At 42.1% G+C, this 24,598-nt stretch overlaps 1 protein-coding gene across 1 annotated transcript; it reads right to left on the bottom strand.

The window, feature by feature from the left end:
* Positions 1 to 441: 441 nt before the first annotated feature.
* On the bottom strand, positions 442 to 24,274 carry RSPRY1 (ring finger and SPRY domain containing 1). Its single transcript, XM_010154179.1, has 14 exons — positions 23,928 to 24,274; positions 19,662 to 19,714; positions 18,077 to 18,189; positions 15,214 to 15,340; positions 13,907 to 13,965; positions 13,508 to 13,574; positions 12,645 to 12,776; positions 11,174 to 11,289; positions 10,256 to 10,399; positions 7,256 to 7,367; positions 6,154 to 6,256; positions 4,507 to 4,659; positions 1,960 to 2,064; positions 442 to 1,061 (listed from the first exon to the last, which is right to left on the bottom strand). Exons 1-14 carry the CDS (start codon positions 24,272 to 24,274, stop codon positions 965 to 967), a joined length of 1,728 nt encoding a protein of 575 aa, XP_010152481.1. The 3' UTR covers positions 442 to 964.
* Positions 24,275 to 24,598: the final 324 nt, after the last annotated feature.

Raw genomic sequence — 24,598 nt, 5'->3', positions numbered from 1 at the left:
CGTGGCAAGCAAGGTGCATTTTTAACGAGACACAGAATAAGACCAAACTTGCTATCCAAATAACCTTTTTTAAATAAACTGGCCCAGAATTCTCCAATCTTTTAAGACAGCTCAATATTTCCAAAGTGAACATAACTTTCAAAAACAACACTGATTAAAAAAGATGTTCAATGATAGCTTAAAAAATACCCAGAATATCAAATTAATTCCAGTCCAGCGTTATAATTAGTTAAGAATACCTCCTGAAAATTATATCCTCACAAAAAAATGTGGGTACTGAAGTTAAAAGCATCAGAAACATTATGTACTGGAAAATACCACCGATCTTTTAACGTTTAAAAACAAATCAGAACATTCTTTGGAATCACCAAGTTATTAAAACAAGTGAGTTTCTCTACAGTCTCCACACTGTCTTTTCAAGTCAGTCTGTGTCCAGATAAAGTCTTTGAGCAGTTTAATATCCACTGTCGGAAAATAAAGAGTCTCTGACCAGCAGGAGGCTACATTAAACGGGAAAACATTGGCATTCTCTTTTTAGAGCACTGACTTCTGCCAAAAATAGAGACTTTCCAGCACAAGACTGAACGGCCCTGTTTTAGGAGATACTTTTTATCTTCTTTTCTAAACCGCATCGTATGTGTACTTCCAGTGCAAACTTTTTCAGCACTTGCGACAGGCGAGAAGGGGGAAGAAGAGATACTCTCCTAGGGTCTTGCTTGGAGGAACCCATAGCCATAGCCCGATGACCTACCAGCTCTCCTTACAGCGGAAACCAGTCCCCGTTGCCGGCAACTTGAAATAGCTTATTAAAGATTTCATTTTTAAGATAAACAGATTACAGTTTAGCATGAAATCTGGCCGTGGCTATGGTTCTATGTGCGTTAACATTGGTTAGAGATGCTTTCCCCTTTCAGTATTGGTTGGAGTTCCTTAAAAACAAGTCTGTGGGCTTTCTCCACGTGTGTCATGAAATGTGAGAGATCTGTCTGACACGCGTCTGTATTTCCTGTCGACACAGCGGGCAGGTCTCCAGTTGCAAGGCACACTCCATGCACAGGTCACTGAAGGAGAAGAAAAAAAAAATCAGTTAAAGCCTGCATTTACAGTATGAAAAACTAAGTGAAAACAAAAAAATCCAAGCATTAAGCAGTTTAGTCAGCCTGCTAGAAACAGAGCCAAGGTAAATCTGTCAGTGTGGAGGTCAGGAATTGCAAGTCCAGTGTTGCGGGTCCACAGGCTTTGGGAGGAGCTCCTGCTGCCCAGCACCTTCCAGACCTGGAACGGCCAGTGCAGCTGGTTGGGATCGCACCCACATGCTTTTGTTCATCTCAACACTGCTCTGGTCTGGAGAACAGCTGCCCCAGTGCCTGCATGAAGCTGTCCCCAATTCCTGTTGAGGGACAGCGGACCTGTCTCTATCTTTGCGGCATCCAGACAGAAGACCTATGGCAAGGCTGCTTCCACAAGTGCTCAAAACCACTAAGGAACTGGCTGCTTAAGTCAAAGCAAAGTGCTGTTACGGTATTACTCATACTGCTGTCCCATTTTTAGCTTCTAGATGAATTTGTGACTTGAGACAATCCATTTGTTGAACATTTAATGAGCATTTGAGCATGTAGAGAATTTTCTGCTCTTCTCATGTGATTTGGATTTCACCAGTACTAACCAAGTACTCACCGTGATACCTTTGATATCAGGGAATTAAGACTTGGTAGCCACAGTACTTCCCCAACTCCATATACACCCACAATTAGGGATTAAACCTGTTCATATCTAGGGTGAGGGGAACAGTGGGAATACTATGCTTAACCTCTGTTGCATCCATCAAAACAGGGGTTATTTCCTTTATGCTGGGGAGTCAATCAAGCTAAGCAGGGACTGTATCTAATCTCCCATAAGCTGAACATCAAACACACATTTTCCTGTTTCTCTGGTTCTGGGTTGTTTTTAAGGTTTTACCTGTGTCCACACGGCCTAAGTTCCGTGTCTGCTACCTCATCACAGCAAAGCGTGCAGCAGTTCTCTCGGATACTCACTTGCTTCAACAACGCCAGGCGCCTGTGCCTGAAGAGAGAGAGAGAACCCCCATACATATTAATTTGACTCAAAACAATAGATTTGTTACTACCCTGAGTATCACATCATGACCAATGCAACACTTGTCCATGCTACTCAACAGCGATCATAACTTCCCACAAAAGAAGGGTTAATACACCCAGAGATTATAGACTGGTTTGGGCTGGAAGGGACCTTAAAGATCATCCAGTTCCAACCCCCCTGCCATGGGCAGGGACACCTTCCACTAGACCAGGTTGCTCCAAGCCTCATCCAGCCTGGCCTTGGACACTTCCAGGGATGGGGCATCCACAGCTTCTCTGGGCAACATGTCCCAGTGCCTCACCACCCTCTCCGGAAAGAACTTCTTCCTGATATCCAATCTAAACCTCCCCACTTTCAATTTAAACCTGTTACCCCTTGTCCTGTCACTACAGACCCTTGTAAAACATTCAAAACTGTCTCTAACTCCCTACTCTGGTCTGTCAGAAAGGGACAAAGAATGTGTTAGATCACAATTTTTCTAGCTCCCCTAGCCAAAAAAATTGTTCTTTAGTATCTGTTTTCTTTTAAGAGTTAAGAGGAAAAAACGCACCACACAAACCCATGTATCAACAAAACTCAGAAATCCCATAATGCTGTAACACAGTTTAAAAGAACAGAAATTGAAAATGAAATCAACAGCCCAGTATGGCAACGGCCATAAGGACAGTAAAAGGGTAACACTCACTCTCCACCCCCCAATTCGGTGACACAAGACGTTTCAGACCTGGGACACGCAGACGACACACCAGAACTGTTGAAGGGCAGGGCGATGTGCCTAGCCCAGACTGCGCCCCACACCAGATGCACTGAATTCAACAAACTCACCTAGTCGTGCTAAGTCCTGTGATGGGTGATTAGGGCCTGCTCAGGCCCTTGCCTTTTTTTCCTATCATTTTTAAGATCAAAACTATCTCTTAATTTAAGGATTGGCTTAGTCCAGGCTGTAGGGCAGGGATGATCCTTATTTACACAAAGAGCAACAGTGTCCTACCCTGAATGCAGCCTTTCAGTGCTGTCATGTACAAAACAGGCCACAGGAGGCCAATGTTTTCCAGTCAGGCCCCAAGAGGAAACCAGTTTCCCCCAGTTTCTCTCTGCACCTTTTGGCTCAATCAAGTAACAGCTCTCACAGCTAAACACGGCAAGGGTAGGGGCAGAATGACACCAACAGTCACCTCTGATCATCGGCCAAAAACTGCGAAGGCCCTCATCTAGGGCGTGACACTAATAAGACAGAAGAACACTCAGTTGGGAAAAGGGGGCTGACCATTAACGGTAACCAACGGGTCACCTTAAGGGATTAAATCAGACTCTGGCTTCAAGGCCCTGCAGTCACAACCAGGTGTAAATTACTCTACATAAGTACACAGTGGTCTTGCAAGTTGCATTTGAGTTTCTCTGCACAAACACAGTATCACAAGCCTCAAACTCTGCCAAATTGTGATTCTTCTTAAACACAAAGTACCTCAAGCACATTTGATCAAACAGATAATTCATAAACCAGCCTCTGAATTTGATTATAGACGGGGTACCCACCCCCAAAACCCCTCACCCCCACTTAAATAGGTGTAACATGATTACTTCAACCCTGTGCGTCAGCACCGCTCTAGAGGGCCAACTTCAGACAAAGCTGCTGCTGCGGTTTAGCCAGACCCGAAGCACAGCCTCACACCAGCTCCTGGGATGAAAATTAACTCTATCCCAACTAAAACCAGCACAGCTGCAAATCCAGGGCACGCTATATCCCAGATTACACAGTATACTGTTACTGTTTGTGGTACAGTAAATTGTTACTCATGACCTAAACCAGAAAAGCTATTAGTTTTCATTCCTGCCAGAAATCTGGTAAGGTAAGGAAAAATCCATCCAAGCCTGTTTCTATCTGGCTTGATTTATATTTAGGTGGGAAAGCACTTCTAAATTTGCATAATGTTTGTCGGTACTGTTCTTAAATTGAGAAACGCTCATCTGGATCAGAAAAAAAAAAGGAGAACTTCAAGTTTTACAATCATTAGTACCTCCACACTGCCAACATCACAAATTAGGTCAATTTTAAATAAGCCTTTTTTTTTTTTAAGATTAAATTAAGACTACACCTCCTCAACAAACCTAATCATTCTTAGATGGCAGGAGGCACTTATGCTAAAACCAGTTTGCTGTGCAGTACTGGTTAATTTTCATTTTACAAAAATAGTTTTAATTCAATGGATTTTAGTTGCGTATCTCCTGCCTTACTCACTAAGTTGCACTGGAGCCTATGGTCTAATCCTTTTCTGCAAGGGACCTTTGGAGGCATGAGCCCGTAAAAGGTAACTTTGCCAAGTACAACGTAAGACTATGCAACTCGGAAGCAAAGCATTTTATTTCCCCATATGCAAACACGGTCCAAGTGGACAGGAGGATTACCTGGGCAAAATGATCTTCTCTTCTGCTGTCAGAAAGGCATAATCATTAAAGGTACTAAATTTCATTGATGGTGGGTACTTGAAAGGTTTTGCCCCAAAGTTGAACTCACATTGTTGATAGGACATGAAACTAGCTGCAGCAAAAAAGCCAGATCTGCAATATGATGAACAACAGATATTTTAGAACGACTTAATAGTAGAGCTTTCCAGACATCTTACAATTATTACCAGACAAAAATACACCCTGAAACAGAGAGGCAAGTTCCTTCACTAGTAATGCTCTACAACTAACTGGGAGAAAAACCTCCAACACATCCAGTTTCAGCTGCACATACTTCTCTTATTTAGTTACCAACTTCTGAATTTGCCATCAGCCTTTACCTGAATTAACTACTCAGTCAGCCAACAAAGGCTGCCTACTCTACAACTAGGATTAGTCACACTTGCACTAAGAGCAGACACATATCGGAACAGCCCACAACCTGATCCTCTTTACGCTGATCCCCTCGGATACCTCCTTCACCACCAGAAAAAGCGTTTCTCCTTCAAACAACTGCTGTCAAGCAGACTGTGAGGAGCAGTACCACTGCAAGGGACACCTCCACGTCCACCGCTCCTGCTGCTTTATTTGAGCAGGCGCAAGCCTGGGGAACTTGTAACGCTTGTCCACTTGCTGCGTGGGACCCGTGCAGGATGAATCCAGGTCTGAGCTCTCTTAGCACAGCGCCCATCTGTTCCTCCTTGCCCCTGCAGGATTACCCCAGGACAGCTGTCTGTTCACAGCCACCTTGTAGAAACACCACAATTATCACCTCTTTCAGCTTTATTTACTGAAAGTGCCTGAGTAATTACCTAACCTGGGGGGAATACTCTACGTTCTACCCAAGTAACAGAGTCTGTCGAGTATATAAATGACACACTCCACACAAAAACAGAGTACTGCAAACTGGATAGACAAACTCTGCAACTCTTTGAACTGAACTATTTTTGCTTGCATTTTTCATTTTGCAGAGAAAACATGAAATGATTAACATAGTAGTATTAATTTACAAAGTGTTGTAATGTTTAATTAAGCTGTATAGTAAAAGCTCTCAAGTACCACAGCAGCTTTTCTTTTCAGAACCAAAAGGCTGAACTTCTCCATGAGAGTCAGAGGGGTCAGCCATGTGTTAAAATTAACAGAGTTGGGAAAACAAGCCTAACACCTTTCTGTAACGCTACAGAGGGACATGTCCTCTGTGACTATTCAATCTGCTACTACAGGAGCTGGCCCCAGTGAACGGCAGCACAGCAATACGCACTCTTCAGCACCTACAGGACTTAGGCTTTATGTCTGAAGAGGTCAAAAATTTCTCAAGCACTACCAAAATTCGTTCACCTGTGCTACAGCCTCATTCTAGTTTGGCAGCAGCAAACATCGAGTTGAACCTAGCTTTGGAAGGTCCAAAGTATTTATTTTGAACCCCAAAATCCACCTGTAAAATTATATCCTTCTCAGCGATTTCTAAGCAACTTTCAATTGGGAAACCTGCTTAACGATTGCTTCAGGGAAGCAAATATGAGTTTACATCACCAACGGCAAACACTTCATGTAATTAAAACAATTATCCATACAGGTCACTGTCCTTCCAGATGAGCACATACTTACACAGCAGATGAAAATACTTGCTTCTCGGCAGGAAGCTGGTTTCCATTTAAATAGAAGATCATTTGCTTTTCTTGCAAGTCTAGTAGAAATCCTATTGTGTCTCCTTACATGCAAAACAACAATAATTTAGAGATTTCAATTCTGTTAAATGCCAACTGTTGAAACGGTTATTGTTTTAAATATCACATATGCCTTAAGTCTCACATATGTCTCACTTAAAAGGAACTGTTTGCAAAAGCATAAAGGAAAACACATTGATGCAGACAGTAACTGAAGAAAAAAAAGGACAAAATAGTAGGAAAAAAAAAGGTATTTCAGTCTATACAGTTGCAGAAGTATTGCAGAGTATTTGCTCAAGCCAGAAAAAAGCTGCACTCTGCCTCTCCTTGGCTATTTTATACCCGTTGAAGATATCCTCAGACCACATACTTGCTATAGCTTAGGTTTCTAATGTGCTTGTTCTATTTATTTTTAAGAAGTGTTTTAATTTAGCCATCCTTGGGAGAAGTTTTTAATGGAAGGCACAGGTCATACGTGCATGGCAAGCACAGACTCCGACCAAGATTTCAAAGCCGAGATCAAAAACGGAACTTTACTGTCCAAGTAGTCATCCAAGAATTTAAAGTAAGCAAGACAGTACAAATCCTGTTCCTTAAATGTAATAATAATTAAAAAAAAAAAAAGGCTAATTCAGAGATCAAGTGTTTTTCCATTCTTTAAAATAACTCTTTCAACCCAGGAAGGAAGATTTCAACCCTGTTTTGTAGGGCTACAAACATCTGGAGAAGTATCTTATGAGTAAGTGTCTGGCAACATTCACTGGTGCTACAGTTTGTATTCTGCCTATGAAAGAAAAAGCATTTAACCAAAAATATTCTCTTTACACAGATTGTGGAACAAGAGTGTGGTGCCCAACTTATACATTTAACCCACTGCGAATATTAGTAAAGGCACAATAATTATTAAGCCTTTAGTATCATCAGGATTAGGCAGTAACTGCTCTGTTTGCAATTACTAACAAACTGCTTTCTAGACACCTGCAAGAGGAAATATCCTACTCGGACATCCAGGTAGGATGAACAGCAGAAGACGGACTGAATACCTTCTTTCCAGCAGGGATGGGAATGTGGTTTACTTCTGGCATTATACCAAATCAGCTGCCGGCAGCCATCGTATGCACAGGAGTATTCATCATCCCCGATGCCATAACCTTCCTTCAGGAAAAGAGTAAAGCATTTCAGTCTCCAGCCATTCCTCCATCATCCTCCACTCATCCAAGAGCAGGAAGGGTTTCTCCCACCCCGGAAAGGTGATTTTTCCAAACTAGTCTTAGTTTCATTGTCACATCAAAAGGGATTTATTGGGGTGAGGAGGGGGGAAGAAGAGGGTATTGCCTCCAAAGTGGTGTTCATTCTCTGAGAGCTCAAATCACTCCCATCTATTGAACCATTTAAAAATTAGAAGGCTAGCACCCAAATAGCTATTATTTTGCATGTTAAAAAATCAACGTAGAAGTGTAACCACTCTTATCTTGACATCCCAGTTCCAGACTTGTAATACCTTCTCCCCCAAGACAGACATGTGCAACCAGAACAGACCGTTCAGAGAAAGGGAGCAAACCCCTAGTCCCTTCACTGAATCTGTTGCACATCACGCCTCTTTCAGTGCCAGCCTCCCTCAATTTGTGAAGAGGTCATCAAGTGATGGTCCCAGGGTCTAAGACAAATGCAAAACTACAAGTTTCAGGTAGCACAGAACCTGTCCTGCAGGAGAGCACAAACGTGAAACCCAAAAGCATTATGGAAGATAATTTCCTCGTGCTCAGCATGGTCTGGGGTGAAAATACCGATTAGACGAGCCTCAGATGTCCCAAATTAAAGCTAAGCCCAGCTAATGGGTGTTTAATGTCATATTTAGGACTAGACTTTTTGTTACACATGCTGTAAATAAAGAGCAGATGGCTACTCTGATGGCTGTGTTTGTGAGCTACCCCGAAGATATCATTGCATTTCTGGCAGACAACACCTGGTGAACTTAAACAGTAGCATTTAACCATAGGTATAGCAACAGAAAATCATCCTGCCCACAGATGCTACATCTCCTATTTTCATACCTTGTACAGGAAGCACAGAGAGAAAAATGCACATTCACCAAGCTCCTTAACACTAAGTGGGAAAAATCTTTTAAGCCTCTTAGCAGTCTAAAGGCAGACACACAGCCTTTTATTTCAAACAGTTTCCATTACACTCAGTGTCGACAGTGCCTGTGCTCAGGACAGCTCTGTATGGTATTTTTTTTTGGTTGTGGGTTGTTTTGGTTTTGTTCTTTGGTTGGTTTTCTTAAAATTTAAATCACACTTGCAATTCCATGCTAGAAACGTGGGACTGGACTTTGGATGTGATGTAGAGACACAGTGGAGGACAATATTATTTACATTAATAATTAGAAAAAAAATGGAGCAAGACCACTGAACTCACGGGAAGACTTAAGTTAAATGGTGACAAAAAGCTACTCTCCCATTCCTTCTGGGTTTCCTGCCACTGGTGTTTGTTTCATCTCCTTGATGTACTTCTCTCATACCACCCACCATCAATATTTACTCACATGTATTTGGCCTATCTTCATATTAGCTTCTGCATTTGACTCAGCTGCAGAATGACTTTTTCTATAATAATCAGAAATGAGCAGTTTTAACTGCTTATCTCTACAATAAATAAATATATATATCTATATAAAATTCTTCTCCTAAATTAAATTCCTAGTTTGAACAGAAAACCATGCAATTACAACAATAAAAGTAAGGCTACAGGTACATTCCTTACTGAGGCTCAGCCAGTAGAAGTGTCAACTTAAAATTCCAGCCCTGTATTTCCATGTCAGTCTGTGGCGGTGGGCTGGGCCATACACACCATTTATACTGAAATTCTAGCTTGCACTTTAATGGATTTTAATCCAAGTTTGGAAGGTTGATAATATGGAAAGTCTTCTCTAAGTTGAAGCACACAAGTTTTTTGGCTGTGGCCATCATGCTTTCTTTTATATAACGGAAATACTGAAGCAAATAGGCTTACAGCATACTGAGTTTACAACAGCTGTACAGAGTTACCATGAAGATTTCAGAAGAAAGACTACCTAGTTACAGAGAATCACAGACTGGTTTGGGTTGGAAGGGACCTTAAAGACCATCCCGTTCCAACTCCCCTGCCACAGGCAGAGACATCCTCCACTAGACCAGGTTGCTCAAAGCCTCATCCAACCATCTCTACTAACATTTCAGATTATTCCTTGACCATAAGTTTGGACCTGATGTGCGCACGGCACATTTTCCTTTAAGGCTAGTAAGTACGTAATGTTAAAACCAAATAGTAGGAGGAAGAATACTTAGAAGTAAAAATAAGATATTCATCTGAATGAGAGGGAGAGCAAAGCAAACTATAAAATAAGACAGTGTACTTGTTCTGTATTGTCAGAATAAAGGAAAAAAGGAAAAGGGTTAAAAATCTTTCTGTAATCCTTATTTTTAATTGCAAAGAAGCTGCCACATACCCAAACTGTACCATATTACTGCTACCAGCAGACCCAATGATACCACACTATCCCAGTCAATTTAAATAATTACTTCCCTTGTGAAAGTTAATTTAATAGGAAAGCATGTTAAAGAGGGTAATCAAGTGGCTGCTTTGTGACCTGTGTAAAAGTGAGCGCATGATAATCTGCTAGCTCCTAGTGAGCAGTTGTTCACTTCACGAGAACAGGCAGTAACCACTGCTGTTATCTCAAGAATTTCCAAGAAGAGACTAAGCCGCAAGACAGAAGCCATTTCCCTGTAGCTTCCAGACAACAGCAACTCGGCTACAAGCTGTCACTGCCAGCAGCTACACACGACTTGTGCGAAGTGTCCGTCTGCAGCGATGACAACACAGCCTTTTCTTGTGCCGCTAAATGCAGCAAAAATAGCTCCACCCAAGTACCAAAAAAATGTACAGAAACACACAGGTGCTCAGTTACTCCCACAAAATAACCAGAGGTATTTTCATAGGTGTTGTAAGTAGAAAAAACACTGAAGTTACATCATCGGCTGGATGACAGGACATGTACTCACATGGTTGAGAAATTTGCTGTCTTTGGTAGCCCATCCTATCTGCATCACTCCTGAAGTAATGACGGTCACTTCATAGTACCAAACTCCGGAATCAACGCAGAACGTACATCTAACGCTCTCAAAGGATGATGCGTCGCATCGAGCCTGCCAAAACCGAAGCCAGAATTAAAGTTTCTACAGAATTAGCGTTTCTTCCCTGGACCAAAGTTTCTTGCATAGAAGAATACACCAACACAATTCTAGAGGCACTTGGGACAGAAAGCGACCTCTCCTTATAGCAGTAATTGTCACACAAAGTAGCGAGTAGGCAAGACTGAAAGTCGTTCAGTGGTAAACCACAGCGGGGGTGGAGGGGGGTGGGAAGTAGAGAGCTGACAGAGTCAATTTAAAGATTTAAAGGCTAAGACAACCAAGACAGGAAGACTAAGCCATTGGTTGTTAGTTGACTCCTGGTACAGAGGACTGACAGGTATTCAATGTTAAATCAAGAAAATTAATCTATAATTAGTCAAACAAGTTTCTAGAAAAAGTAAGAGGAAATAAAAATAAGAAAAATTTTGCTGAGACAAAAATCCTACTGCTATGGGCTTTCCAGGACTGGACAAGACAAGCCATAGGAATTATGCTTTGTGAACAATCTTAGTCAAAATGAGTGAAAAGCCAGCAGATGCTTAAGCATCCTCCTCACTTTTCTCAAGTTTTGGGGCACAGGCATTACTTTACTACGAACATTTTTACCATCGAGATCAGCACAGTGGCGTTACAACCCTCTGACAAAGCAAGTTTGCCATACAAAGCTGGCAGAGAATTCTGATTCGTTCTAGGAAATCACAGGAGGAAGTAACAAACAAAAATAGTTTAAACCTTTCTTTTTCTTCAGGCTCCTTTCTAGGTTGAAGCCATGAAATGGTATCTCACCTCTAACCCATGCGGCGAGATCTTCAGGTATTCGCTGACGTCATTACTGTTCAGCATAGCCCTAATGTTGGTCAAGTCAACCTTCTCATACGTAAATTGCCTGCCTTCTTTTAAAACTGCAAAATAAAGCTGGTTTTAATCACTGCTGCAGCAAAACATTCTTCTAAACATTTCACACAGTGGCAATCAATCTCTCTAGGATCCCGTTGATTTTTGGCATAAGGGAATGAAACATTGACATTCTGCCTGCACGAAAACAGCATCAATGGCGATACACGGTGCGTTAAATATCCTCTAAGCATCAGAGCACAACCTATACCTCTGACCAGAGCTCCTACAGCCCGATTACTACTTCCAGGAAACCCACAGCCAACGTAAGGCATCCAAGTTCGCAGCAAGATGCCACTGTTTCAGGAACTTACCATTGTATTTGTACATCCAGTTGGGCAGAGTTTTTCTGATTCATCACAACGGATATGATTTTGGGGATGGGGAAGAAGGAGAAAGGGAAAACACGGATTTAAATTTTTTCCCTGTCATTTTCAGGTGGCTGAGTTAAAGCTGCTCCTTCTTCCCTGCATCCCCTTTTCACACGGAAGGATCAGAAGCATTTCTCTTGCCAGGTGTCAAATTGCTGCCACGTGTATGTTAGTTTACAAATCAGAGCTTTTCTACCCTTCATATAACCCAAACTTGCTACCACAATTACACAGATGTTTACTAAACACAGCTGACATTAGAAACAAGGTCCTTAGGGTTGCTGCCCCTTGAAATCACAGAATCACTGAGGTTGAAAAAGCCCTATAAGATCATCCAGTCCCACCATCAACCCAGCACTCCCATACCCCCTAGACCATGTCCTCAAGCGCCACATCTACGCGCTCCTTGAACACCTCCAGGGATGGTGACTCCACCACTTCCCTGGGCAGCCCCTTCCAAGTCACAACTAAAGAAGTGAATTTGCTAGATCTATCCTAAAAATCAAAGTGCTTCAAACACTTTTCACTTTTGATCACAAGATTTTATCTTGACTTTAAAAAAAGTCTTCAATAATTTTTGAGGCTGTGCACTGCTGGGGTCTGATCCCAGGAGTGACTGTCACCAGGATGTGTCAGTAATCCAGCGGTTCCACCGAGAGACAGAGCTGTGCTACTGAGCTACTCAGCACGTCTGCTGAAGTGTGGGTTACAGGAAATAGGGTGCAGAGAAGAATTTTCATTGCAGCTCTAACTTGCAGTGTACAAACCACTTCCTTCCACAAACATTTTCCTTCTTGCTGAAGTTTCCTTCCCATGCAATTACATTGGATTTATTTGCCCCCCAAACCCCCTGGTTTTTTTTGAAGGAGAGTGATTACAAATGCAGTCAGGTATGTTTACAGTAAGTGCTTACACAAAGCAAACAGAGTAATCCTCCATCTCTTTGGATAAGCGATCAATATTAAGCGAGTCCGTCCCCTTGTTATACCTACACAGATTGTCTAAACTCCACTGGGCACAGAATCCAACCTGGCGTTTTAAATAGTCTGGATTATCCGTCCATTTCTCTAGCAGGATCAGTTGGTCGCTAATGCATGACTCAGAAACTGTCATTTTGTTTTCACCTGCAATTTAAGAACAAAAAAGGGTAACTGCTATAAACCAGGGGTAAGTTTAGTTAAAAACAGTAACATCCTACAAACGCAGTAGAACTTCCTCCCCCACCTTCAAACTACAGTATTACAAACAGCCTGAAATTCTTTCCCAAGCAGACGTGTAGCAAACATGGCGCTCGGATATAGTGCTTCCCAGAACGGAGCTGCATCAAGGGACTGTCAGATCACTGCTCTTCTCCATCTCTCTGATACACATTGATTTCCTTTCAAGTAACAAAGGTCTCATGTTGTAAGTCTTTATCTAGCAATTTCTAAGCAGAGAAAAACTGAGTTTCAGCAAATCTCTTAAGGGTTTGTGGGGGGGGGGGGGGGAGGTGTCATTAAAGCAGTAAATTTCCTGCCTGCAAACACCTATATCGTAGCTGTTCTCCATCTCTAATACAGATTTACTTCAGTGACAGAGGCCTCATGTCATTAGTCCTTCTACAGCAATTCCTGACTGAGAAGGACTGCCCCAAGTTTCAGCAAATACCTCAAGGCTTTTGAGGGGTAGAGGGATGTCACTAAAGCAATAAATACTTCTTTGTGCCTGGAAGCGGACAGCCATTTCTCTTCTACATTTGTGTTTCTAGCAATCCAGTCTCTCTCATGCTCACAGCTGTTACCAGATGAAGCAAGTGACACTCATGCAGTAGAAACCAAAGTATGACAGCTAAGAGCAGCGTCAGGCGAATACTTACTTGTTTGTGCAAACTTCTCCAGGGCTATTAGTGCAAAAAGCATCACCGTCGGATGCGACTGGAAGTTCTAAACATGGGAAGTAAGAAAAGTTATTTAATAAATACCCAGCAGAGACAGACAGGTAAAGCTGTTAGTCTGTCACGGAACGCTTTAGGTAGACAGGGAGCCTCGAAGCTCCTCTAGTCCACCCTCCAGTACAGAGCTGGTTTGAGTCGACGAGGCTGCTCATTGCACATCTCCTGTTACCTTCTAATTATCTCCAAGGATGGAGATCTCAGCTGAGATTCCAGAGTCTCTTTCTATAGCATACATTACTGGTGTTTACCAAACACGACCCTGACTTTTCGCAACAATAAAACTGCATTACAATTGCTATGTATAGACACAAAGATGCTTACCAAGCTGTGAAGTAAATATTCCAATATGCCAGGGCTGAGTAAGCCTATACTTGCAGGACCTACAAGAACATGAAAAATTAAGTCAATTCATGGGAACTACCATAGTCATCATTGCACATCTTTTAAACACAAGGCAACAAATTAAAGAACATCTAAGAACTTCGCAGCAAAGCAAAACTATAATTTAGAACAATTATTGCTCACAGCCAAATATTTGCCACACATTTAATAATTAGTTACTGGCAAGTTACAAACATTCGGTTTACCTGCTGTAAGTGGGTACAGAGTTCTAGCTACACTCCTGAGATTTTGAAGTAAGGCTCCACCAGCCTCTGCTTGGCATTTTCATGCTCATTACTTTTCAAAAGAGACTGGCTCCCCTTTACTTCCAGAGTCAAAGACCAGCTCCATTTACCAACAAATTGCAATTGGTTTCCAACACAGCGTTAACAGATTTCCTGGCTGAGCTGATACAATGAGATCTCTGTCCACTAAGACAAAAGTAAATACAGGATCTCATTTTGACTTAGTATAACAGGGTAGAAGTATTATAGTACAAAAATGTTTTCCTGCCCTTGTTCTTTACTTTTTTTGGACAGAAATATTGAAACTATTTTTTAATAACTATTAGGTGATACTGGACAATCACTTTTTCCTCCTTTTCCTGTCTGCTTTCAGAAAAGGAGCAAAAAACTAGAGAGAAAACCTGATTTTGGAAACTTAATCATCAGTTTCCAGCAGGGTACTAGAAATGACAGGGAATAAACACTTATGTGCAGAAATTCAACTTAAAATAGAATCCCAGCTATTTTCTTTAAAGTAACACAGAATAGGGAAGCCTTTCAGCTAACTACAATAGAACAATACACATTTAGCAGAAAGAGCATCTTTCTTTTTTGTTTCTATACAGCCTCCAAGACTATTAATTTGATACTCCTGCTTCCTGGCTAAAGAACTATGTGTTTTCAGTAATCCACACGCAGCCAGGGCAGGCCTAGAGAGAAGGCCGATTACCAGTGCTAAGGCAATACACCATAAACAAACACGCATCCACAATCACCAACCACGCATCAGAAGGATTGGACCTTTTTAAGTATCTGGGCTTGTGAATGGCTCATTCAGACCCAAGCTAGGGAGTGTTCCACATTTTAACCAAGCAGTAGATTCTGTCACACAAGATCTCCCCTCGATGCAGAACATTACTCAGTTCCAGGAAAGCATTTTGGAACTAGTCTGCATGGTGGGTCCTAAGGCAGAAGGTGCTTTGGCAAGCCAAACAAGCTTTCAGAAGACTCTCATGGCTTTACCTGCTAACTTCTCTGCTAAGCAGCCCAGTACTGCAGTGGTATTCCGGTGTTTGGCAGGGTGACAAGCATCCTGGCAAGCAGCAGCTCCACTTAAGTTTAATATTTCGGTTAACTTCTGTAATGCATCCTGTAAAAGAAAAATCAGAAATCCCTTCAACGATCCTGACAGACACAATTTTCCCCCTAATTCAGTATAGTACAACAAATTAGTTTTACACTCTGTTACTAAAGTCATCATCGCATTACAGACAGCATGGGATGCTTATCTTCTAAGATAAGATGGTAATAAAGAACAGATGGGAAAAAAAGTTCAGCATACCCAAGAATTGTAACTTTAAGAGTTACCACCACAGTACGGCTCATTGTTGTGATCAACAACTCGGGACACTTCTGGACATACACAGGGGAACTACCTACAGCAGCAGGAACTACAACAGCAGACAAAGCAAACAATACCCATAGGCGCATATGGCACTCCTGCCATCTGTTTCCAGTGCCCTAAAACCCACACCCTTTCCAAGGGAGAAGGGCTATTTTAGACCTTAAAATTCAGGGCTAAAGAGACGTGCCCCCAAAAAACAGAGCCCTCATCCCCATCGTAAATTTAGGATGCTGCCAGCTTTACAGGATGTTGTGATATTCTTGAGAGGGTAAGTGGCTTTCTGTAGTCACACTGATTTAGGAAGTAACCAGTGAGGGTAATAAATCTGCAATGCCATGCTTTGTCTTGCTTTGTTCAGGCAGTAAGGTATGGATAAAATTCAAGAGGGATCTAGAGCATACACTCCATTTTCATAGTTCGGGGTTAATCTAGAGTCAGAACAAGTTATCCCACAGGGAGAATCCCACCCCAAAAAAGTTCCAAATCCCCCTTAATTTTCCAGACTTCATGAAAGTTGCAGCTGATTGAGATTGAAACTCCATAATCTCAGGCCAGGATCTAATTAAATGAGAAGAACTCCTCACATTGAAGTTATCAGCAGATCATTTCGAGAAAAAGGAAAAAAAAAAAGCACTGCTCAAGTTGAGTATGTGTCTTCTTGAACTGTTTTCTGAGCCACACTTCAGTCAGCTTACTGCGCTAGAGTCTGAGGCTTGTACTGACAAGCAGTTATGTTTCCAAAAGAAAAGCCTCAAACCCAGAATCGATGAACAGGAATGATGCTAAGTGGGAAGAGCAGAGAAAGAAGAAAGGATAACTGAGCCACAGACTTGGGATGGAAAAGCCTCACTAAAATGAGAGACTCTCTACATGCTCTGATAATGCTTTTAGCAACTATTAGAACTGCCACAAAGATCAACTATTATGAGTTAAATAAAGACTTTATAGAATAAACAGTTTACTGCACTGGCATTTTAACTTTATGGACTTCATAGCCTACAATAACAGAAAATGAAATACAGCCTGCTGCCATTCTCCAGCTGTCACAGAAGTGGGGCACTGACTTAAAACCCTTAAGCCCAAAAACTTCAGCTTATCCTGAATAAGAAAATGAACAGCAGCAAACACTTTATTAGGCTGCACGTGACCAGCAGATCCCACAACTCAGCTCCTCATGCCCTAAAGAGATTGCACAGTGAAAAAAACCTCTGTGCACCTCAGAAACAGGCCTTTTATTCCTTTCATCTTGTGTTAAGGTCAACTATTCCACAGCTAACTCCTTAAAATTAAAGTACCTAAAGAAGAGTCATGTGGCTTTTGAAAAACAAACCATCGAATTGCCAAGTACATTCTATAGCTGAACAAAAAGTTACAAAATCGCCTGTCCTATGTCACATTCACAGTGGTCTCTGTTTCCCGATTTCTTTTTCAAAGCAGACAAAATTTCTAGTCAAAGCTTTGTTTCCAAGATCATTTTGCAGTTTATGTGACAGCCACTATACAACATTTAGCTTGTTCAAGTCGCAGATGACTTTAATGAGTAGCCTAGAGGAAAAAGCACACTTTGGCAGTTTGAGAGCTTGACTACCTCCCCAGCCACTCATGCATTTACGTAAGGCAAAAAGCTACCAGCTTTTTATATCCCTAACAATGCAACATGAAAACTAAAATTGGCAGCACAAGAAGTAGATTAATAAGTGAAAGCTGCAATGATGTCATCCTCAATTTCCAAGGAAATGAGATCATGACAAGCACTTGAAGACAGACAAGTTGTCTGTACAATCATCACGTTGAAAGGATCCAACAATGGTGAGCATCTTGAAGTGCTTGAGGCTCCAAAACACCTGCACCACAGGATGAACACCACGGGCCATCTTTTCATCCAAAAAAGCAGATTAGTGGTCAGTAAAACAAGTATTCAGATTTGCCAAAACTGTACCTAGATGTTTCATAGGTTAAAAGTGTCATTTGTTTAACTTAACACACCCGCTTGCGTTGCATTCCTTATGCGCAGGTCAGGAACAAACTCAGTGGCGCCTTGTAAACGCGCAGCTTTCAGAACCCAAGAACAAACGGCAGCACTCGAACTGCTTTTGTGGCATCTGTGCACGCTCGCTGCACAGCACACACGTGCCACATGGCAGGAGAGGACAGCAAGACGAGCAGCTGAAGACCAAAAGCCTCTTGTTCTTCCCCATGGAACAGATTTATCTGGGTTTTTTCTTTCTTCCCCTTCCTCCCCCAGTGTTTCTAGCATTAATCACAGAATGGTTTAGGTTGGAAGGAACTTTAAAGATCAAGATTAAGTAGCAATTAGATACCAGGTCACCACAAATTACTCAAAGTTGCAAGTCACACCCAGTATCTGAACAGCTAACAGTCTTGCACCACCGGTGCAAGCCACCCGGAAGCTGCCGTGGGTGAGGCAACCCTGACCAACCAAAATTCGGCCACAGATAAGCACATACGCTTCAGACTCACTTTTGTTGGCAGCGGACATTCATCAAGTAGTAGCGTTATAACAGCTGGTCCCAGGGGATCTTCTAATGGAATAACTCTAATTAAAGACTGGACAACTTCCAACCAGCCTTCATCTGTCAACCACAAAAGAGAAGCAACGCTCAGAGTTAACACTGCAGTTCTGAAACGTTCGATATATCCATAAACATGAACTGAAAAATCCTCAAAACTACCCAGGGAGTTTACAGACACATGGAAAAAGGGAAAACATCAATGTCTTAGTTTGTAGTAGTTTAAAAGTTTAAATTCAAAGTAAAAAAAAAAAAAAACAAAAACAAAAAACCCACCACAAAAAACCCCGTAACTTAAATTCAAGTTTACAGCAGCTTGGCCAATAGTGAACACCCCTATTGTTTGGAGAACAGCATTGCCCAGGCCAGAGCATCCTTTAGTTCCCACTGGCATCGGGAAAGAACACTCATGACCAGTATGGACTGGCACTTTGTTCCACTGTGATACGCAAGAGCTCAATGGCCAACGTTAACTCTTAAGTGTTAAAAACCGCATCCACAATGACACTGAAGAAATATTTCTTCTGCCCAGCATCATAGACTCTCCTCGAGTTCCCTCAAGTATCACAGGCCTCAGAGGAACTGCATGAGCTTATCCCATGCCTGGTGGTCTAAAAAAGTTTGCTTTCAGAAGGAACTGCTCTCACTGTTTAATGAGTAGACAAGGGCTTCTACTTGCAAGTAAACAACAATCCACACAAGATGTTGAACTACTAATAAAGCAAACAGATTTGGCTTTACAAGACAGCAGTTCCCTTAGAAGTGAAAATACAGAGGCTGTATCCGCATACAAGTGGGTGAGGTTGAAGAGACCTGGCACTCCCTTCAACAATGACAAGTGTAAGTTAACACACTGGGGTTTGAGTTTTGTTAGCACATTCCCCTGAAAAACATTTTACTGAATTGCTGTAATATCTCAACAGGTTGATTATTTTGTTTTGATATAGAAATATGTTTTCTAAGACCAGCACCAACTCCACTAAGACAAAAATTCACCTAAACCTGAAATTTGCTGGGGATCTTGCGCTGGGAGAATTTCTCCTATTGTAACAAAGACAAAACAGCCCTTGCACAAACACAGCTCATCTTACAGCAATACTTAGGGACAGGATTGGAACAACTACATCCATAAAGCAGAGGTCTAAGGGACAGCAAACCCAAACCAAAAAGTATGTATTTGCCAACACCGGAGCACGTGGGTTTAAACCACATCTACGCACATAGATGGGTTGCTTCTGCCTTACTGCAAACAGACATTCTTTGCAGCTTGTGGCTTAATGCCATTACAATGTGGCCATCCGCTGGCTGCGCCTGGGGAGTTACCGTGGGAAGTTTAACGGAGCTCAAAAACACTCAGGCAAATGCCGTGAGCTCAGTGAAGCTTCTGAAGAGCGGGACTGAGTTTTGGATCTCACATCCCTAGAGCTACAGCAAGCTGTAGTACACACTGCTAGCGCGTGTTTTTCTTTGCAAAGAAGAGAGGGATTTTATTGCTTTGGAGTCACAACTGAACGCCCACCACAGTGCCTTGATACCTGTTTCTGCCATTTCATGCAACGTGATCATTGAATAAGGAGGCTCCTGGTCACTGAAAGAGATATTACACAGGTCAAAATTTATGCATGATCATCAACATAATACACAGACAGAAAATGAATCCAGTAAGTATTTAACAAGAGGGAGTTGCACAGGCTGCAAGCTGCTAATGCCATTTTCAGATCTGAAACACAGATGGGATTTGAGCCTTTCTCTGGCTCAAAGTCAACATCTGCACATCTACAATGGCTGATAAATGAAATGGTGATCTGTATCTGCAAGTCTAAAAGCTAAACATAATGCTCAGGCGTAGTGCTGTTCATTAGCAGGGTTCCTCGGAGTGTGTGATGAGACTACATGTCAGAGCGCATGAAGTGAACAAAGAGCAGTACACAAGGGACACCGCTTAATCATGATTTTCTTTCCCCCAGAAATTCTCTGCTAACTATATAAAAAAATCCCACAAAACTGGAAGGCAAGTCACCCAACAGCATCACAGACTTCAGCTTCATTAACAAGAACTGTAAGAAACAGTTAAGGCAGTTTAACAGACTATATTTAACCCAATTCCCTTCCCGACGTGAAAACCAAAGTTCAAGTAGATCAGTTCCTCAATCTGGTTTGGTGGGACAACGGCAAGAAGTTACGGCCAGTGCTTATCCGAGCAGGCACTGTTGTGGAAAGCCCCTAAGGCAGGAGCTCAAAATCCTATTCAATAAGCATCTCCCGGTCCAGAAAAGGGCTTATGCAGCAGCGTGTCCCAGATGCTTTATTCAGTGCTGCCGAGGCACTGTGAACTAACCCCGGGCTTAGAATGATATGTGCCACACTCCATTTCTGTCACACGCCTCTGAAATGAAACCAGAAATGCTAAATACAGATGAATTTTAGAAAATGTCATCACAGATTAATCATGCAGATAAAGCTACCTACTTTGGAGGGATTAATTATAAAAGAAGAGAAAAATCTCAGTTTTGACTGGAAATATATGATTAAAATACATGCTTTTCTTACGAAATAAATCACAGACAAATATTTACACATGAAAATGCTGAAGTTTAAACAAATTCGTATATTGCCATAACATTGGAAATAAATATCCTCCCTCATGTCTTTGCTTTTCCTCAGGAAACTAACCTCCCCAGCAGAAAAAGCAGCGCAATGATGCAAGCAGAATTACCCCAAGAGAAAGGATGTCAAGACTCCAAGAAAGAAGAAAAAAATGCCATAAGGCTATGATGAAAATGGAGGAAATTTTTAATCAGCAAGACTTCTGATTCTGTCACGGGGAGCAGGTGTTAGCAGTACTGGCACTGAACAAAGGCGAGTTCTGTCCCACTGATTTGCCATTTTAACCACTTAATTTTCAAATATCCCCAGCTTCCTCATTTGGAAACAAATCAGTCATTTTGCCAGTTTCTTAATTTGTAAAGCAGCACTCATATAAACTCCAAAAATTAGTACTTATTCTTCTGAGGCTAGGAAACAAAGCTTAACTCCTTTCTAGAAGGAAAAGGAGTTCTCTTTAGATATGAGAGGAAAAAAGCAGTTGTCAGAAGTGTTTTAGGTCTGAACTTTTGATAAAACAAACAAAACGCCTGTCAAGAAAACCCAAACAAGCAGCAAACCGGGAAAGCAACTGTTCACTGCAGGTCGTGGTGTTAACAATTTAATTTACCATTCCTCTCAGTGTCCCCATCTATTAATTTTCAGCACAGAATTTGGAAATGGATTGTCAGAGAAAAAAAAAAAAAAAAGGTTTTTTTGCCTTCCATCCCTTGGACTGTTATAGAATCACAGAATGGTTTGGGTTGGAAGGGACCTTAATGCCCATCCAGTTCCAACCCCCCTGCCATGGGCAGGGACACCTTCCACTAGACCAGGTTGCTCCAAGCCTCATCCAGCCTGGCCTTGGACACTTCCAGGGATGGGGCATCCACAGCTTCTCTGGGCAACCTGTTCCAGTGCATCCCCACCCTCTCCATGAAGAATTTCTTCCTTACACCCAATTTAAATCTGCCTTCTTTCGGTTTAAACCCGTTACTATTACACCAAAGCCCGTATTCCCAACCTGCTGTTACTTACATGGTTTAATTTTACTTTGACCTTATTCTTGCACATTTTGACATAGAGCTCTGTCAGCTTCCCTACCATATCTTTCAGTTGTGGCATTTTCAAAACTGAAAAATCCTAACCCTAATGGCTCTAAGAGAAACAGGTAATAATGGAACATACTTATTCCTACAGCCTCTCACACTGAAAACCAAGATTTCCAGAGATGGGATTCTTCCCCACCCCGAAGTGAGCATTCCTATTAATCTAAAAAGGACTATCATTAGCTTCAGGTCTAGGAGAAAGACTCCTTAATTTTTTCCAGACATATTTAGATATGTCTCACGAACAGGCCCCTCGGTTACTCACAGCCACAGGTCTTTGTCTTATCTGCAAGAACTTGTCACTTGTAGCTGTGATATAAAACAGGTTGTGTCTTACCAACTGCCTTAATATGAATCAAGGGAACCCAGGATATCAGCACAGCCACTTTTTGGCTCCCCAGGATGAGAAAGGCATTGCTGTAAGCAAGTGTGTCTAGCAGAAGGCTGCCGAGATGGTCGAGGGCTGGAGAACGTGGCATACAAACAAAAGCTAAGAGAAATAGATTTGTTCATCATTACGAGAGGGTAGGGGAGGGGAAATCTTACTGCAACTACATTATTGGAAAGAGCAGAGAGGACAGAGCCAGACCCTTCTCGCAGGTGCACAGCTACAGGATAAGAGGCAGCAGGGGTGTGCTGGAACATGTAAAACTCCAACTTTTAAAAATATGTACTTATTTAAAGCACGGGAGTGTGGTCAAACACTGGAACAGGGCCCCAAAGAGGTGGAGAATCTCCATACTCTGAAGACGCTCAACATTTGACTGGGTAAGACTGAGCCACCTGGCTCCAAGCTAGACCTGGGTTTTAAAGCAGGAGGCTGGAGCCGATGACCTTCTGGAGGTCCCTTCCAACCTCTGTGATTATGTGAGCCTTAGGAAGCATTTCACTGCAGTCAGTATGAAATAAAATTACAGTAGATTAAGGAATTTGTCAGAAACAGGACTCCAGGATCAGTGAAATAACTATGCCTATTGTTGCTCAGTAGCATAGGAAAGTGCTTACAAGATTACGAAACCGACTGCGAGACCCACAGGAACAGATCAGCTGTGCACAAAAGCGTTGTGAAACAGCTTAAGGAGCTGAACCTAGGGAAAAGGGGAAGGCATGAGAGATTAGGGAGAGACTTTCTAGAAAAGTTTGCCATGATTTTAACTTAATGATTTGAAGACAGACCACAAAATAAAACCTATTTTTAAAAAAATCCTATTAGATTTAAAAGTTCAGGAAAAAAAAAAGTGCTGGTATTTCCATTTAAAGCATTTCACAGCAGGAAGGCAAACTCCTCCTCTGCAGGCACATTCCAGAGTAAGAAATCAGGTATATGAATCAAGACTCACTTATCCTGAACCTCGCTCACCTTAAATCCCAGCTGTGAAGTTACAGTAGTGGGTTTCTTATGTTTAGGCCTTCCCTCCCAATTCTTAGCCTGCACCCAGCTCATCACCTTTTAGGTTAAGCTAACCCAGCATTTTTAAGGCCCTTGTACAGTTTCGTAGAAAGCAATGCAAAACCAAAAAAGCTGATGACTCCATAAATATCCCCCACACCCTTAGTGGATGCTTTGAGCATGCAAGGAATGCAATACCGGGATCATGAGTTGAACAGCCACAACATGCGGTCTTCAAAAAGCAGTCAGACTTCTAACTGGAAAGAAAACCTCAGTCTGTTTATACAAGCTAACAAAGATCAAAGCTCTCAGTTTTGCTTCACCATCTCCAAGGAAGTAAATACAGCCTGAAAACAGAATTCTTGCACAACCACCAATTTTTAGGACAGACATTCCCAAACTCTGGAGTGTTCATTACTTCCTAAACTGTGTATCTATGCCAGGTAAGAAATATGGAGCACGCTCCTCATCCCACCTGGATGTAGGCTCATACAGGAACTACGAGAAAGCTCCTCAGCTCCTGGAAGAGTCTGTGCCTGAGCACTCAGGAGCTACTTCTGTCACCTAGGAAAGGTGCTCCTCTCCTAAGCCTCCAGATGGAAACACGCAGCTGCTTCAGGGAGGGTCAGGTGTAGATCGATGAGAGGATGGAGTCACAGTTTGAGAGAAGACAAGAACATTTTCATTCATGTTGGATTACTCCTTGAGGAGGTACTTACTTATCTACTAACGTCCGAATTACAGCCAGTGTGTCAAGTACTAGCCCATCCACATTCTGTTTTTTCCTTCTTGGTTCATGAGGCCCTCGACCCCTCCTGGGTGGACGGACAGGGTCCCTTAGGTGGCTTCTCGCTTCAGGTAAGTGTGCTCTACTGTTCTCTGTTTGCCGACTCCGAGATTGCACGTTGTCTTCTGCTCCGCTGTCATCACGGCAAACACACGAGTTTCCCATATTGCTAGCCCCCAAGACTCCCAGTAAACGGGGAATGTGGTGCTCTAGAGTCAGCAGTAAACCTTGAAAAAGGCTTCTGCTAGCATAGAACACAACCAAAGCAACTACAATCATCTAGGAAGTTTTAAGAGTAATGTTTGTGTGACCCTGAATTGTGATTTTTTTGCATTATAAGCGTTGCTATCAGCCGGAATGAACGGGAAGTTGGAGGCTTAAGTTTCCGATATAATCGCTTAAAATACACATTGGTCATCCAGAAGGAGGTCTGAAAAAGCAAACCCAAAACAAGAGTCAGTGTTACTACTTCTAATGAATACCAGAAGAATTTCTATTTTAGCAAACAGAATCAGCCTTGGTGGTTAAAGCACTCAGGAAATGTAAAGTTTGTACCTGAAAGTCTATTGTAGGAGGAGGAGGAGGTTCACTGGGTAAGTAGCT

The sequence above is a fragment of the Eurypyga helias genome, unplaced genomic scaffold (genome assembly GCF_000690775.1).
Source record: "Eurypyga helias isolate BGI_N326 unplaced genomic scaffold, ASM69077v1 scaffold34696, whole genome shotgun sequence".
Classification (NCBI taxonomy): domain Eukaryota; kingdom Metazoa; phylum Chordata; class Aves; order Eurypygiformes; family Eurypygidae; genus Eurypyga; species Eurypyga helias.
The sequence above is the reverse complement of the archived record's forward strand: the minus strand, read 5'-3'. Positions and strand labels throughout refer to the sequence as shown.

Excerpts from the sequence above, each read along its gene's own strand:
- RSPRY1 (XM_010154179.1), bottom strand. The coding sequence starts at position 24,274 with ATGATTGTAGTTGCTTTGGTTGTGTTCTATGCTAGCAGAAGCCTTTTT. Across the intron at positions 12,777-13,507 it reads GGAGAAGTTTGCACAAACAA|GTGAAAACAAAATGACAGTT; the intron begins GTAAGTATTCGC and ends CTTAAATTGCAG. Across the intron at positions 10,400-11,173 it reads TCTCGCCGCATGGGTTAGAG|GCTCGATGCGACGCATCATC; the intron begins GTGAGATACCAT and ends CGGTTTTGGCAG.